The sequence below is a fragment of the Oncorhynchus masou genome, chromosome 1, assembly GCF_036934945.1.
Source record: "Oncorhynchus masou masou isolate Uvic2021 chromosome 1, UVic_Omas_1.1, whole genome shotgun sequence".
Classification (NCBI taxonomy): domain Eukaryota; kingdom Metazoa; phylum Chordata; class Actinopteri; order Salmoniformes; family Salmonidae; genus Oncorhynchus; species Oncorhynchus masou.
Window position 1 is genome coordinate 2,785,315 of NC_088212.1, and position 18,813 is coordinate 2,804,127.

Sequence of the window (18,813 nt, forward strand, 5' to 3'; positions counted from 1 at the left end):
TCGCAATGACGATTGAGCACATTGTTGCCTACATCGTATCTGAAGTGTGGACATATGGGAACAGCACAACTTCCGTGGGAAGCCGAAGCAGAAAGTGCAGAAGCCAACATATTTTTTTATAGGGCATTTAACATGGGCAAGATATATATCTATTATATTCAAGAACGCAACACAGCGTAGGCTACAGAACAGCAGTCATTCAGCAATGAATGATTAGTCAAAATCCCATGAAAGAAACCGTAACATACTGTTATTCCACTGTCAGGAAGTCGTAGTTTTATGAACATCACATGACGGACCCAGTAGTCCATATTCGTGTGGCAAAGTAATGGCTGATGGGCTGCAGTTTGACTCCCAAACACTTATTAACCCAGCTACATAATAAACTTAGGTGGTAAGCGGAGCAGGCAAGTTCGGGGTCTTGTGTGTCCTCTGAATGACATCCCAGCTTATAGGAAGCTGACTTTTTAATGTAATGCTAACAGGAGAAACGTGGACATGCACAGGATTAAAGCAGTGGCTCTACAATATTTAGTGAATGTTTGAACAGCTTCGGTGACACAGTATCTCATAAGAAATCCCCGATGATGTTTTCATCGCTGTTTAGAGTGTAGTGGCTGCTCTTATCAAGCTCTCCAATGGGTTGTGTTTTATTTATTTTTATTTAACAAGGCAAGTCAGTTAAGAACAAATTAGTGTTTTCAATGAAGGCCTAGGAACAGTGTGTTTAACTGCCTTGTTCAGGGGCAGAACGACAGATTTGTACCAGGTCAGCTCGGGGATTCAATCCACCAACCTTTCGGTTACTAGTCCAATGCTCTACCCGCTAGGCTACCTGCTGGTTACTGACCCAAAGCTCTAACCACTAGGCTACCTGCTGGTTACTGACCCAATGCTCTAACCACTAGGCTACCTGCTGGTTACTGACCCAATGCTCTAACCACAAGGCTACCTGCTGGTTACTAGTCCAATGCTCTAACCACTAGGCTACCTGCTGGTTACTAGTCCAATGCTCTAACCACTAGGCTACCTGCTGGTTACTAGTCCAAAGCACTAACCACTAGGCTACCTGCTGGTTACTAGTCCAACGCTCTAACCACTAGGCTACCTGCTGGTTACTAGTCCAATGCTCTAACCACTAGGCTACCTGCTGGTTACTGGCCCAACGCTCTAACCACTAGGCTATCTGCTGGTTACTAGTCCAATGCTCTAACCACTAGGCTACCTGCTGGTTACTGACCCAATGCTCTAACCACTAGGCTACCTGCTGGTTACTAGTCCAAAGCTCTAACCACTAGGCTACCTGCTGGTTACTAATCCAACGCTCTTAACCACTAGGCTACCTGCTGGTTACTAGTCCAATGCTCTAACCACTAGGCTACCTGCTGGTTACTAGTCCAAAGCTCTAACCACTAGGCTACCTGCTGGTTACTAGTCCAACGCTCTAACCACTAGGCTATCTGCTGGTTACTAGTCCAATGCTCTAACCACTAGGCTACCTGCTGGTTACTAGTCCAATGCTCTAACCACTAGGCTACCTGCTGGTTACTAGTCCAAAGCTCTAACCACTAGGCTACCTGCTGGTTACTAGTCCAACGCTCTAGCCACTAGGCTATCTGCTGGTTACTAGTCCAATGCTCTAACCACTAGGCTACCTGCTGGTTACTAATCCAATGCTCTAACCACTAGGCTACCTGCTGGTTACTAGTCCAAAGCTCTAACCACTAGGCTACCTGCTGGTTACTAATCCAACGCTCTTAACCACTAGGCTACCTGCTGGTTACTAGTCCAAAGCTCTAACCACTAGGCTACCTGCTGGTTACTAGTCCAAAGCTCTAACCACTAGGCTACCTGCTGGTTACTAATCCAAAGCTCTAACCACTAGGCTACCTGCTGGTTACTAATCCAACGCTCTTAACCACTAGGCTACCTGCTGGTTACTAGTCCAAAGCTCTAACCACTAGGCTACCTGCTGGTTACTAATCCAACGCTCTTAACCACTAGGCTACCTGCTGGTTACTAGTCCAAAGCTCTAACCACTAGGCTACCTGCTGGTTACTAATCCAATGCTCTGACCACTAGGCTACCTGCTGGTCACTGGCCCAACACTCTAACCACTAGGCTACCTGCTGGTTACTAATCCAATGCTCTGACCACTAGGCTACCTGCTGGTCACTGGCCCAACACTCTAACCACTAGGCTACCTGCTGGTTACTAGTCCAAAGCTCTAACCACTAGGCTACCTGCTGGTTACTGGCCCAATGCTCTGACCACTAGGCTACCTGCTGGTCACTGGCCCAATGCTCTGACGACTAGGCTACCTGCTGGTTACTGGCCCAATGCTCTGACCACTAGGCTACCTGCTGGTCACTGGCCCAATGCTCTTAACCACTAGGCTACCTGCTGGTCACTGGCCCAATGCTCTTAACCACTAGGCTACCTGCTGGTTACTGGCCCAACGCTCTAACCACTAGGCTATCTGCTGGTTACTAGTCCAATGCTCTTAACCACTAGGCTACCTGCTGGTTACTAGTCCAATGCTCTGACCACTAGGCTACCTGCTGGTTACTAGTCCAATGCTCTTAACCACTAGGCTACCTGCTGGTTACTAATCCAATGCTCTGACCACTAGGCTACCTGCTGGTTACTAGTCCAACGCTCTAACCACTAGGCTATCTGCTGGTTACTAGTCCAATGCTCTAACCACTAGGCTACCTGCTGGTTACTAGTCCAATGCTCTAACCACTAGGCTACCTGCTGGTTACTAGTCCAAAGCTCTAACCACTAGGCTACCTGCTGGTTACTAGTCCAACGCTCTAGCCACTAGGCTATCTGCTGGTTACTAGTCCAATGCTCTAACCACTAGGCTACCTGCTGGTTACTAATCCAATGCTCTAACCACTAGGCTACCTGCTGGTTACTAGTCCAAAGCTCTAACCACTAGGCTACCTGCTGGTTACTAATCCAACGCTCTTAACCACTAGGCTACCTGCTGGTTACTAGTCCAAAGCTCTAACCACTAGGCTACCTGCTGGTTACTAGTCCAAAGCTCTAACCACTAGGCTACCTGCTGGTTACTAATCCAAAGCTCTAACCACTAGGCTACCTGCTGGTTACTAATCCAACGCTCTTAACCACTAGGCTACCTGCTGGTTACTAGTCCAAAGCTCTAACCACTAGGCTACCTGCTGGTTACTAATCCAACGCTCTTAACCACTAGGCTACCTGCTGGTTACTAGTCCAAAGCTCTAACCACTAGGCTACCTGCTGGTTACTAATCCAATGCTCTGACCACTAGGCTACCTGCTGGTCACTGGCCCAACACTCTAACCACTAGGCTACCTGCTGGTTACTAATCCAATGCTCTGACCACTAGGCTACCTGCTGGTCACTGGCCCAACACTCTAACCACTAGGCTACCTGCTGGTTACTAGTCCAAAGCTCTAACCACTAGGCTACCTGCTGGTTACTGGCCCAATGCTCTGACCACTAGGCTACCTGCTGGTCACTGGCCCAATGCTCTGACCACTAGGCTACCTGCTGGTTACTGGCCCAATGCTCTGACCACTAGGCTACCTGCTGGTCACTGGCCCAATGCTCTTAACCACTAGGCTACCTGCTGGTCACTGGCCCAATGCTCTTAACCACTAGGCTACCTGCTGGTTACTGGCCCAACGCTCTAACCACTAGGCTATCTGCTGGTTACTAGTCCAATGCTCTTAACCACTAGGCTACCTGCTGGTTACTAGTCCAATGCTCTGACCACTAGGCTACCTGCTGGTTACTAGTCCAATGCTCTTAACCACTAGGCTACCTGCTGGTTACTAATCCAATGCTCTGACCACTAGGCTACCTGCTGGTCACTGGCCCAACGCTCTAACCACTAGGCTACCTGCTGGTCACTGGCCCAATGCTCTAACCACTAGGCTACCTGCTGGTTACTAATCCAACGCTCTTAACCACTAGGCTACCTGCTGGTCACTGGCCCAATGCTCTGACCACTAGGTTACTGGGCTGCCTGCTACGCCAACTACCGTTTTGATTATGACGAAGAGCAGCCAGCAACATGATGGGGGTTCAAAGTTCAGACGAAGAGCTGATTTACACTCTCACACATCTTGATAACATGAGACAAAATGTTGTAATCAACTGTATACGTTTGTAGTGTTTATCTTCCAAGTCATCTATTGCCTTGATGTTGTTGTTCCCTAATACTGCTTTCGCATAGTATTTACTGGTGTTTTGGGCAATGTTAATTACACCACATTACCAAAGGTATGTGGACACCGGCTCGTCTCAACCTCTCATTCCAAAATCATGGGAATTACTATGAAGTTGGTCCCCCTTTGCTGCTATAACAGCCTCCACTCTTCTGGGAAGGCTTTCCACTAGATGTTGGAACATTGCTGCTATAACAGCCTCTACTCTTCTGGGAAGGCTTTCCACTAGATGTTGGAACATTGCTGCTATAACAGCCTCCACTCTTCTGGGAAGGCTTTCCACTAGATGTTGGAACATTGCTGCTAATAACAGCCTCCACTCTTCTGGGAAGGCTTTCCTCTAGATGTTGGAACATTGCTGCAGGGACTTGCTTCCATTTAGCCACAAGAGCATTAGTGAGGTCAGGCACTGATGTTGGGCGATTAGGCCTGGCTCACAGTCGGCGTTCCAATTCATCCCAACGGTGTTCGATGGGGTTGAGGTCAGGGCTCTGTGCCGGCCAGTCAAATTCTTCCACACCGATTTTGACAAATAATTTCTTTATGGACCTTTTGCATGGCTGCATTGTCATGCTGAAACAGGAAAGGGCTTTCTCCAAACAACTGTTGCCACAAAGATGGAAGTGCAGAATCGTCTAGAATGTCATTGTATGCTGTAGTGGTGAGATTTCCGTTTACTGGTGCCTAGCACAAACTGTGAAAAACAGCCCAAGACCATTATTCCGCTACGTTTGGTGGAAAGTAAGTTGGCAGAAAAACATGTTAACATGAAAGGGATGTAACTGAATATAGAGCTACTAATGGCACTCTGTTTTACTACAAAGAGGAGTAGCCTACTTTCTGGCCAGGCTCCAAGCTGAATAATGGCTAATATGTTGTAGGCTTGTTTTGTTATCGCTGACTCAATATAGGGCTATATTTGACTCTCACATTAGCTAGGCCTAGCTGTGACTTTAGATACAAATGGGAGGGTTGCTGTTACTAATACAGCAATAGTTGACTTCCTCTGTGAGGCCAGAAGTGGCAGATGTATGAGGAAACCAGTAGCCCATAGCTTTAAAAGGATCCTTATCTATGTTGACAGCTTCACAGTGAGCCCTGTCTGTGGTCACTGCTTTACAGTGAGCCCTGTCTGTGGTCACTGCTTTACAGTGAGCCCTGTCTGTGGTCACTGCTTTACAGTGAGCCCTGTCTGTGGTCACTGCTTTACAGTGAGCCCTGTCTGTGGTCACTGCTTTACAGTGAGCCCTGTCTGTGGTCACTGCTTTACAGTGAGCCCTGTCTGTGGTCACTGCTTTACAGTGAGCCCTGTCTGTGGTCACTGCTTTACACAGAACCAGAAGCTAGCTAGAAGGCATTTCAAAACCAGACTTTCCCTGTTTGTTGTCAAGAGAAAATAACATAAACATGTCATCACATTTTGTCTTTCTCATCCTCGTGGTTAATTGTATACATTTAAAGGACATCCTTTTGAATGAGTGATTTAGTTTGTTTTCTTATATTTGAACATTGAGGTAGTCAAGTGATGAATGATTTTGTTGTCATTTCACACAGGAAATCAAGTCAGAGAAGGAGCCCTCCAGAAAAGAGAAACATCCAGACTTGTTACCAGGTGCATCTGGAAAAGTTCCTCCTCTCTCCAGAACCTGGAGTTTCCTTCATGATTGAAACATTTGGCATCAAGTTGATTTGCTCAAACTCCTGTCGTCTCTGTGTCCTGTCGTCTCTGTGTCCTGTCGTCTCTGTGTCCTGTCGTCTGTCTCCCGTCTACAGGTGAGGTAGTGTTCTGCAGTGCCAGCACAGTGTTGAAATACACTCAGGATGACCTGTCACAGCGAGGTGTCTTCGGGGCGCTGCTCTGCACCAACTTCAGAGTGTCCTTTGTCAGCGATGAGGCGCCCACTGAGGAGATGGTGAGGACCGCCGTCACGTTGAATAACGGACCACTTTGATAGGTCACTTCGCCATGGACCGATTTGGTGCGTCTCAATAGTATATATTTTTTAAAGCGGCTTCTCTGCCTCTCGTATCAATGGGTGTTGCTGAACTTGCAGCTGCGGTTCTTTTACGATCAGTTCAGGGAGAAGATGTCAGACCTTGGAGATCCAGACAAATGGCTCTTCTCATTACCCCCCGTGGGCAGTTCCTCTGAACTAGAAACATCCAGTAAACTGATGCAGTAAAATTATATATTAACAAAAATGTAACTTATGGAACAACGGGGACTGTGAAGCAACACACACACGCGATAGCATATGCACTATACACACACACGATAGCATATGCACTATACACACACACGATAGCATATGCACTATACACACACACGATAGCATATGCACTATACACACACACGATAGCATATGCACTATACACGCACACGATAGCATATGCACTATACACACACGCGCGATAGCACATGCACTATACACACACACGCGATAGCACATGCACTATACACACACACGCGATAGCACATGCACTATACACACACACACACGATAGCATATGCACTATACACACACACACACGATAGCATATGCACTATACACACACACACACGATAGCATATGCACTATACACACACACACGATAGCATATGCACTATACACACACACACGATAGCATATGCACTATACACACACACGATAGCATATGCACTATACACACACACGATAGCATATGCACTATACACACACACGATAGCATATGCACTATACACACACACGATAGCATATGCACTATACACACACACGATAGCATATGCACTATACACACACACACACGATAGCATATGCACTATACACGCACACACACGATAGCATATGCACTATACACACACACGATAGCATATGCACTATACACGCACACGATAGCATATACACGATAGCATATGCACTATACACACACACGATAGCATATGCACTATACACGCACACGATAGCATATACACGATAGCATATGCACTATGCGCGTGCAATAGCATACGCACGTGGATTTTGTACTGTATTTATGTGGTGGTGGTGGAGGAGTAAGGGGCCTGAGGTCACACAGTCGTGTATATATTGTAATGTTTTAAATACATTTTTCTGGACACCCAGGAAGAGTAGCTGCTTCCTTGTCAGCAGGTAATGAGGATCTATAATAAAAAAATACACACTCATATGGTGATGAGGAACTACTCCGATGAGAGAAAGTAAACACACACTTTCTTTATTACAGAAGCCATATGAGGAACTGAGTACGTGACTCATGAGTAGTGTTGGTTTTGATTAGAGCTCAGACTTGCTGTTTATCCTTGGAAGTGTCTGAATGGAGATCTATATATATTCTAATAATGTCCTTCCTTACGTAGGGCCAGCTCTTCAAAAATAAACTCTACGGAGAAAATGACATCCCTCTTTCGTGTGTGGATAACATCTATGGAGGTGAAGCTTACTCAAATATTGTCCTACATCGTTTTGTTTCATGTAGTTTTGAATATTTCATAGTTTTCTTCCAGTCTTCATTCATTTTGTAATTCAGTGTTGACTAGTCATTTTAAAGTCTTGGAATGAATAGATTGGTAGAGAGGGGGGGGGGGTTCGTTGCCTTTTTGAAAGAATATCACTGGTGTCTTGATGATTCTTGTGGCTTCAGGTTCTGACGACAAGAGGAAGCTGATAACAGGAGGCCTGGTGAAGAACAAGTATCCATCGAAGATGATCATCCACTGTAAAGACCTACGGGTGTTTCAGTTCTCTCTGTCCTTCTCTAAAGAGGAAGATGCCAAAAAGGTGCAGCTCCTGACTTACAAAAATCAACACAAATGTATTATATCTGGTTGGTTGGTTGATTTGATTGGTTGATTGGAAACATACTTTGTCTTGTTAGATCTTCCAGGGGATTGTCCACCACTGTCTGGAGCCCAAGTCCCTGAGATGTCTCTTTGCCTTCTCCTACTGCGAGAAAACCTCGTATCCAGGTAGCTATAGTTACTGTGGAGAACACCTCGTATCCAGGTAGCTATAGTTACTGTGGAGAACACCTCGTATCCAGGTAGCTATAGTTACTGTGGAGAACACCTCGTATCCAGGTAGCTATAGTTACTGTGGAGAACACCTCGTATCCAGGTAGCTATAGTTACTGTGGAGAACACCTCGTATCCAGGTAGCTATAGTTACTGTGGAGAACACCTCGTATCCAGGTAGCTATAGTTACTGTGGAGAACACCTCGTACACAGGTAGCTATAGTTACTGTCGAGGACTCCTCGTACGCAGGTAGCTATAGTTACTGTCGAGGACACCTCGTACACAGGTAGCTATAGTTACTGTAGAGAACACCTCGTATCCAGGTAGCTATAGTGAATGTCCTGATGTGTCACCACAAAAAGAAAATGTGTAGAAGCCTCAGTTCTAGTTGTCTGTCAGTAATATTTCTGCATGTTTTCTGTGAGCAGAAGGCTGAGGTAGTGAGAGAAGCCCCGAAGCAGCTTTCTGGAATGTGGGGGTGTTACCATGGTTACACATGATGGGTTCCAGCCCTAACAGGAAGTGTGTTGGGGGGCTCTTTACAAAGCTGTTGGCGAGATGAAGGATCCCTGTAGTGGTCCACTGTCACATTTCCTCTCATCGTCAGGCAGGACTCCACAGGGCCTTTGTCTGTCCCGGCCAGCACTGGGGCCAGGAGATGTCTGCTGTGACCTCACAGCTCCTCTGTCAGGGTCTCTCCTCTCTCTTCCTTGTGGTCATGGACTGGTAACTTGAATTGACGGAGTATGACGGGCAGCCATGAAGCTGTCCCACAACATTGTTTAGTGTGGTGTTAAATTCCGATCTCTCTCGGTCTCCTCTCATTGCATGCCCCAGACAGGGCTGGTATTTACACAGATCTAGTAGCCTGCATGCCCCAGACAGGGCTGGTATTTACACAGATCTAGTAGTATGCATGCCCCAGACAGGGCTGGTATTTACACAGATCTAGTAGCCTGCATGCCCCAGACAGGGCTGGTATTTACACTGAGATCTAGTAGCCTGCATGCCCCAGACAGGGCTGGTATTTACACAGATCTAGTAGCCTGCATGCCCCAGACAGGGCTGGTATTTACACAGATCTAGTAGTATGCATGCCCCAGACAGGGCTGGTATTTACACAGATCTAGTAGCCTGCATGCCCCAGACAGGGCTGGTATTTACACTGAGATCTACTAGCCTGCATGCCCCAGACAGGGCTGGTATTTACACAGATCTACTAGCCTGCATGCCCCAGACAGGGCTGGTATTTACACAGATCTACTAGCCTGCATGCCCCAAACAGGGCTGGTATTTACACAGATCTAGTAGCCTGCATGCCCCAGACAGGGCTGGTATTTACACTGAGATCTAGTAGCCTGCATGCCCCAGACAGGGCTGGTATTTACACTGAGATCTAGTAGCCTGCATGCCCCAGACAGGGCTGGTATTTACACTGAGATCTAGTAGCCTGCATGCCCCAGACAGGGCTGGTATTTACACAGAGATCTAGTAGCCTGCATGCCCCAGACAGGGCTGGTATTTACACAGATCTAGTATCCTACATGCCCCAGACAGGGCTGGTATTTACACTGAGATCTAGTAGCCTGCATGCCCCAGACAGGGATGGTATTTACACAGATCTAGTAGCCTGCATGCCCCAGACAGGGCTGGTATTTACACTGAGATCTAGTAGCCTGCATGCCCCAGACAGGGCTGGTATTTACACAGATCTACTAGCCTGCATGCCCCAGACAGGGCTGGTATTTACACAGATCTACTAGCCTGCATGCCCCAGACAGGGCTGGTATTTACACAGATCTACTAGCCTGCATGCCCCAGACAGGGCTGGTATTTACACTGAGATCTAGTAGCCTGCATGCCCCAGACAGGGCTGGTATTTACACAGATCTACTAGCCTGCATGCCCCAGACAGGGCTGGTATTTACACTGAGATCTACTAGCCTGCATGCCCCAGACAGAGCTGGTATTTACACAGATCTACTAGCCTGCATGCCCCAGACAGGGCTGGTATTTACACAGATCTAGTAGCCTGCATGCCCCAGACAGGGCTGGTATTTACACTGAGATCTACTAGCCTGCATGCCCCAGACAGAGCTGGTATTTACACAGATCTACTAGCCTGCATGCCCCAGACAGGGCTGGTATTTACACTGAGATCTACTAGCCTGCATGCCCCAGACAGGGCTGGTATTTACACAGATCTACTAGCCTGCATGCCCCAGACAGGGCTGGTATTTACACAGATCTACTAGCCTGCATGCCCCAGACAGGGCTGGTATTTACACTGAGATCTAGTAGCCTGCATGCCCCAGACAGGGCTGGTATTTACACAGATCTACTAGCCTGCATGCCCCAGACAGGGCTGGTATTTACACTGAGATCTACTAGCCTGCATGCCCCAGACAGAGCTGGTATTTACACAGATCTACTAGCCTGCATGCCCCAGACAGGGCTGGTATTTACACTGAGATCTAGTAGCCTGCATGCCCCAGACAGGGCTGGTATTTACACAGATCTAGTAGCCTGCATGCCCCAGACAGGGCTGGTATTTACACTGAGATCTACTAGCCTGCATGCCCCAGACAGAGCTGGTATTTACACAGATCTACTAGCCTGCATGCCCCAGACAGGGCTGGTATTTACACTGAGATCTACTAGCCTGCATGCCCCAGACAGGGCTGGTATTTACACTGAGATCTAGTAGCCTGCATGCCCCAGACAGGGCTGGTATTTACACAGATCTAGTAGCCTGCATGCCCCAGACAGGGCTGGTATTTACACTGAGATCTAGTAGCCTGCATGCCCCAGACAGGGATGGTATTTACACAGATCTAGTAGCCTGCATGCCCCAGACAGGGCTGGTATTTACACTGAGATCTAGTAGCCTGCATGCCCCAGACAGGGCTGGTATTTACACAGATCTACTAGCCTGCATGCCCCAGACAGGGCTGGTATTTACACAGATCTACTAGCCTGCATGCCCCAGACAGGGCTGGTATTTACACAGATCTACTAGCCTGCATGCCCCAGACAGGGCTGGTATTTACACTGAGATCTAGTAGCCTGCATGCCCCAGACAGGGCTGGTATTTACACAGATCTACTAGCCTGCATGCCCCAGACAGGGCTGGTATTTACACTGAGATCTACTAGCCTGCATGCCCCAGACAGAGCTGGTATTTACACAGATCTACTAGCCTGCATGCCCCAGACAGGGCTGGTATTTACACAGATCTAGTAGCCTGCATGCCCCAGACAGGGCTGGTATTTACACTGAGATCTACTAGCCTGCATGCCCCAGACAGAGCTGGTATTTACACAGATCTACTAGCCTGCATGCCCCAGACAGGGCTGGTATTTACACTGAGATCTACTAGCCTGCATGCCCCAGACAGGGCTGGTATTTACACAGATCTACTAGCCTGCATGCCCCAGACAGGGCTGGTATTTACACAGATCTACTAGCCTGCATGCCCCAGACAGGGCTGGTATTTACACTGAGATCTAGTAGCCTGCATGCCCCAGACAGGGCTGGTATTTACACAGATCTACTAGCCTGCATGCCCCAGACAGGGCTGGTATTTACACTGAGATCTACTAGCCTGCATGCCCCAGACAGAGCTGGTATTTACACAGATCTACTAGCCTGCATGCCCCAGACAGGGCTGGTATTTACACTGAGATCTAGTAGCCTGCATGCCCCAGACAGGGCTGGTATTTACACAGATCTAGTAGCCTGCATGCCCCAGACAGGGCTGGTATTTACACTGAGATCTACTAGCCTGCATGCCCCAGACAGAGCTGGTATTTACACAGATCTACTAGCCTGCATGCCCCAGACAGGGCTGGTATTTACACTGAGATCTACTAGCCTGCATGCCCCAGACAGGGCTGGTATTTACACTGAGATCTAGTAGCCTGCATGCCCCAGACAGGGCTGGTATTTACACAGATCTAGTAGCCTGCATGCCCCAGACAGGGCTGGTATTTACACTGAGATCTAGTAGCCTGCATGCCCCAGACAGGGCTGGTATTTACACTGAGATCTAGTAGCCTGCATGCCCCAGACAGGGCTGGTATTTACACAGATCTAGTAGCCTGCATGCCCCAGACAGGGCTGGTATTTACACAGATCTACTAGCCTGCATGCCCCAGACAGGGCTGGTATTTACACAGAGATCTAGTAGCCTGCATGCCCCAGACAGGGCTGGTATTTACACTGAGATCTAGTAGCCTGCATGCCCCAGACAGGGCTGGTATTTACACTGAGATCTACTAGCCTGCATGCCCCAGACAGGGCTGGTATTTACACTGAGATCTAGTAGCCTGCATGCCCCAGACAGGGCTGGTATTTACACAGATCTAGTAGCCTGCATGCCCCAGACAGGGCTGGTATTTACACTGAGATCTACTAGCCTGCATGCCCCAGACAGGGCTGGTATTTATACTGAGATCTAGTAGCCTGCATGCCCCAGACAGGGCTGGTATTTATACTGAGATCTAGTAGCCTGCATGCCCCAGACAGGGCTGGTATTTACACTGAGATCTAGTATCCTGCATGCCCCAGACAGGGCTGGTATTTACACAGATCTAGTATCCTGCATGCCCCAGACAGGGCTGGTATTTACACTGAGATCTAGTAGCCTGCATGCCCCAGACAGGGCTGGTATTTACACTGAGATCTAGTAGCCTGCATGCCCCAGACAGGGCTGGTATTTACACAGATCTACTAGCCTGCATGCCCCAGACAGGGCTGGTATTTACACAGATCTATTAGCCTGCATGCCCCAGACAGGGCTGGTATTTACACTGAGATCTAGTAGCCTGCATGCCCCAGACAGGGCTGGTATTTACACAGATCTAGTAGCCTACATGCACCAGACAGGGCTGGTATTTACACAAATCTACTAGCCTGCATGCCCCAGACAGGGCTGGTATTTACACAGATCTACTAGCCTGCATGCCCCAGACAGGGCTGGTATTTACACAGATCTAGTAGCCTGCATGCCCCAGACAGGGCTGGTATTTACACTGAGATCTAGTAGCCTGCATGCCCCAGACAGGGCTGGTATTTACACTGAGATCTAGTAGCCTGCATGCCCCAGACAGGGCTGGTATTTACACTGAGATCTAGTAGCCTGCATGCCCCAGACAGGGCTGGTATTTACACAGATCTAGTAGCCTGCATGCCCCAGACAGGGCTGGTATTTACACAGATCTAGTAGCCTGCATGCCCCAGACAGGGCTGGTATTTACACAGATCTACTAGCCTGCATGCCCCAGACAGGGCTGGTATTTACACAGATCTACTAGCCTGCATGCCCCAGACAGGGCTGGTATTTACACTGATCTACTAGCCTGCATGCCCCAGACAGGGCTGGTATTTACACTGAGATCTACTAGCCTGCATGCCCCAGACAGGGCTGGTATTTACACAGAGATCTAGTAGCCTGCATGCCCCAGACAGGGCTGGTATTTACACAGATCTAGTATCCTGCATGCCCCAGACAGGGCTGGTATTTACACAGATCTACTAGCCTGCATGCCCCAGACAGGGCTGGTATTTACACAGATCTACTAGCCTGCATGCCCCAGACAGGGCTGGTATTTACACAGATCTACTAGCCTGCATGCCCCAGACAGGGATGGTATTTACACAGATCTAGTAGCCTACATGCCCCAGACAGGGCTGGTATTTACACAGATCTACTAGCCTGCATGCCCCTGACAGGGCTGGTATTTACACAGATCTACTAGCCTGCATGCCCCAGACAGGGCTGGTATTTACACAGATCTAGTAGCCTGCATGCCCCAGACAGGGCTGGTATTTACACAGATCTAGTAGCCTGCATGCCCCAGACAGGGCTGGTATTTACACAGATCTAGTAGCCTGCATGCCCCAGACAGGGCTGGTATTTACACAGATCTAGTAGCCTGCATGCCCCAGACAGGGCTGGTATTTACACAGATCTACTAGCCTGCATGCCCCAGACAGGGCTGGTATTTACACTGAGATCTACTAGCCTGCATGCCCCAGACAGGGCTGGTATTTACACTGAGATCTACTAGCCTGCATGCCCCAGACAGGGCTGGTATTTACACAGATCTAGTAGCCTGCATGCCCCAGACAGGGCTGGTATTTACACAGATCTAGTATCCTGCATGCCCCAGACAGGGCTGGTATTTACACAGATCTACTAGCCTGCATGCCCCAGACAGGGCTGGTATTTACACAGATCTAGTAGCCTGCATGCCCCAGACAGGGCTGGTATTTACACAGATCTAGTAGCCTGCATGCCCCAGACAGGGCTGGTATTTACACAGATCTAGTAGCCTGCATGCCCCAGACAGGGCTGGTATTTACACAGATCTAGTAGCCTGCATGCCCCAGACAGGGCTGGTATTTACACTGAGATCTAGTAGCCTGCATGCCCCAGACAGGGCTGGTATTTACACTGAGATCTAGTAGCCTGCATGCCCCAGACAGGGCTGGTATTTACACAGATCTAGTAGCCTGCATGCCCCAGACAGGGCTGGTATTTACACAGATCTACTAGCCTGCATGCCCCAGACAGGGCTGGTATTTACACTGGGATCTAGTAGCCTGCATGCCCCAGACAGGGCTGGTATTTACACAGATCTACTAGCCTGCATGCCCCAGACAGGGCTGGTATTTACACTGAGATCTAGTAGCCTGCATGCCCCAGACAGGGCTGGTATTTACACAGAGATCTAGTAGCCTGCATGCCCCAGACAGGGCTGGTATTTACACAGATCTAGTATCCTGCATGCCCCAGACAGGGCTGGTATTTACACAGATCTACTAGCCTGCATGCCCCAGACAGGGCTGGTATTTACACAGATCTACTAGCCTGCATGCCCCAGACAGGGCTGGTATTTACACAGATCTACTAGCCTGCATGCCCCAGACAGGGATGGTATTTACACAGATCTAGTAGCCTACATGCCCCAGACAGGGCTGGTATTTACACAGATCTACTAGCCTGCATGCCCCTGACAGGGCTGGTATTTACACAGATCTACTAGCCTGCATGCCCCAGACAGGGCTGGTATTTACACAGATCTAGTAGCCTGCATGCCCCAGACAGGGCTGGTATTTACACAGATCTAGTAGCCTGCATGCCCCAGACAGGGCTGGTATTTACACAGATCTAGTAGCCTGCATGCCCCAGACAGGGCTGGTATTTACACAGATCTAGTAGCCTGCATGCCCCAGACAGGGCTGGTATTTACACAGATCTACTAGCCTGCATGCCCCAGACAGGGCTGGTATTTACACTGAGATCTACTAGCCTGCATGCCCCAGACAGGGCTGGTATTTACACAGATCTAGTAGCCTGCATGCCCCAGACAGGGCTGGTATTTACACAGATCTAGTAGCCTGCATGCCCCAGACAGGGCTGGTATTTACACAGATCTAGTATCCTGCATGCCCCAGACAGGGCTGGTATTTACACAGATCTACTAGCCTGCATGCCCCAGACAGGGCTGGTATTTACACAGATCTAGTAGCCTGCATGCCCCAGACAGGGCTGGTATTTACACAGATCTAGTAGCCTGCATGCCCCAGACAGGGCTGGTATTTACACAGATCTAGTATCCTGCATGCCCCAGACAGGGCTGGTATTTACACAGATCTAGTAGCCTGCATGCCCCAGACAGGGCTGGTATTTACACAGATCTAGTAGCCTGCATGCCCCAGACAGGGATGGTATTTACACAGATCTAGTAGCCTGCATGCCCCAGACAGGGATGGTATTTACACAGATCTACTAGCCTGCATGCCCCAGACAGGGCTGGTATTTACACTGAGATCTACTAGCCTGCATGCCCCAGACAGGGCTGGTATTTACACAGATCTAGTATCCTGCATGCCCCAGACAGGGCTGGTATTTACACAGATCTAGTAGCCTGCATGCCCCAGACAGGGCTGGTATTTACACAGATCTAGTAGCCTGCATGCCCCAGACAGGGCTGGTATTTACACAGATCTAGTATCCTGCATGCCCCAGACAGGGCTGGTATTTACACAGATCTAGTAGCCTGCATGCCCCAGACAGGGCTGGTATTTACACAGATCTACTAGCCTGCATGCCCCAGACAGGGATGGTATTTACACAGATCTAGTAGCCTGCATGCCCCAGACAGGGCTGGTATTTACACAGATCTACTAGCCTGCATGCCCCAGACAGGGCTGGTATTTACACAGATCTACTAGCCTGCATGCCCCAGACAGGGCTGGTATTTACACAGATCTAGTAGCCTGCATGCCCCAGACAGGGATGGTATTTACACAGATCTAGTAGCCTGCATGCCCCAGACAGAGCTGGTATTTACACAGATCTACTAGCCTGCATGCCCCAGACAGGGCTGGTATTTACACTGAGATCTACTAGCCTGCATGCCCCAGACAGGGCTGGTATTTACACAGATCTACTAGCCTGCATTCCCCAGACAGGGCTGGTATTTACACAGATCTACTAGCCTGCATGCCCCAGACAGGGCTGGTATTTACACTGAGATCTAGTAGCCTGCATGCCCCAGACAGGGCTGGTATTTACACAGATCTACTAGCCTGCATGCCCCAGACAGGGCTGGTATTTACACAGATCTACTAGCCTGCATGCCCCAGACAGGGCTGGTATTTACACTGAGATCTAGTAGCCTGCATGCCCCAGACAGGGCTGGTATTTACACAGATCTAGTAGCCTGCATGCCCCAGACAGGGCTGGTATTTACACAGATCTAGTAGCCTGCATGCCCCAGACAGGGCTGGTATTTACACAGATCTACTAGCCTGCATGCCCCAGACAGGGCTGGTATTTACACAGATCTACTAGCCTGCATGCCCCAGACAGGGCTGGTATTTACACTGAGATCTAGTAGCCTGCATGCCCCAGACAGGGCTGGTATTTACACAGATCTAGTAGCCTGCATGCCCCAGACAGGGCTGGTATTTACACAGATCTAGTAGCCTGCATGCCCCAGACAGGGCTGGTATTTACACAGATCTAGTAGCCTGCATGCCCCAGACAGGGCTGGTATTTACACAGATCTAGTAGCCTGCATGCCCCAGACAGGGCTGGTATTTACACAGATCTACTAGCCTGCATGCCCCAGACAGGGCTGGTATTTACACTGAGATCTAGTAGCCTGCATGCCCCAGACAGGGCTGGTATTTACACAGATCTAGTAGCCTGCATGCCCCAGACAGGGCTGGTATTTACACAGATCTAGTAGCCTGCATGCCCCAGACAGGGCTCGTATTTACACAGATCTACTAGCCTGCATGCCCCAGACAGGGCTGGTATTTACACAGATCTACTAGCCTGCATGCCCCAGACAGGGCTGGTATTTACACTGAGATCTAGTAGCCTGCATGCCCCAGACAGGGCTGGTATTTACACAGATCTAGTAGCCTGCATGCCCCAGACAGGGCTGGTATTTACACAGATCTAGTAGCCTGCATGCCCCAGACAGGGCTGGTATTTACACAGATCTAGTAGCCTGCATGCCCCAGACAGGGCTGGTATTTACACAGATCTAGTAGCCTGCATGCCCCAGACAGGGCTGGTATTTACACAGATCTACTAGCCTGCATGCCCCAGACAGGGCTGGTATTTACACTGAGATCTAGTAGCCTGCATGCCCCAGACAGGGCTGGTATTTACACAGATCTAGTAGCCTGCATGCCCCAGACAGGGCTGGTATTTACACAGATCTAGTAGCCTGCATGCCCCAGACAGGGCTGGTATTTACACAGATCTACTAGCCTGCATGCCCCAGACAGGGCTGGTATTTACACAGATCTACTAGCCTGCATGCCCCAGACAGGGCTGGTATTTACACTGAGATCTAGTAGCCTGCATGCCCCAGACAGGGCTGGTATTTACACAGATCTAGTAGCCTGCATGCCCCAGACAGGGCTGGTATTTACACAGATCTAGTAGCCTGCATGCCCCAGACAGGGCTGGTATTTACACAGATCTAGTAGCCTGCATGCCCCAGACAGGGCTGGTATTTACACAGATCTAGTAGCCTGCATGCCCCAGACAGGGCTGGTATTTACACAGATCTAGTAGCCTGCATGCCCCAGACAGGGCTGGTATTTACACAGATCTAGTAGCCTGCATGCCCCAGACAGGGCTGGTATTTACACAGATCTACTAGCCTGCATGCCCCAGACAGGGCTGGTATTTACACAGATCTACTAGCCTGCATGCCCCAGACAGGGCTGGTATTTACACAGATCTACTAGCCTGCATGCCCCAGACAGGGCTGGTATTTACACAGATCTACTAGCCTGCATGCCCCAGACAGGGCTGGTATTTACACAGATCTACTAGCCTGCATGCCCCAGACAGGGATGGTATTTACACAGATCTAGTAGCCTGCATGCCCCAGACAGGGCTGGTATTTACACAGATCTACTAGCCTGCATGCCCCTGACAGGGCTGGTATTTACACAGATCTACTAGCCTGCATGCCCCAGACAGGGCTGGTATTTACACAGATCTAGTAGCCTGCATGCCCCAGACAGGGCTGGTATTTACACAGAT

The 18,813-nt window shown here is 49.2% G+C and overlaps 1 protein-coding gene across 1 annotated transcript in view; it reads left to right on the plus strand.

The window, feature by feature from the left end:
* The window catches only part of mtmr12 (myotubularin related protein 12), a 38,471-nt gene that overhangs the window by 765 nt on the left and 18,893 nt on the right, over window positions 1-18,813 (plus strand). The window contains exons 2-6 of the mRNA XM_064928966.1: window positions 5,775-5,832; window positions 5,994-6,133; window positions 7,576-7,648; window positions 7,860-7,996; window positions 8,094-8,184. Coding sequence (XP_064785038.1) covers window positions 5,775-5,832; window positions 5,994-6,133; window positions 7,576-7,648; window positions 7,860-7,996; window positions 8,094-8,184 — 499 coding nt within the window. The remainder of the gene's footprint in view (window positions 1-5,774; window positions 5,833-5,993; window positions 6,134-7,575; window positions 7,649-7,859; window positions 7,997-8,093; window positions 8,185-18,813) is intronic.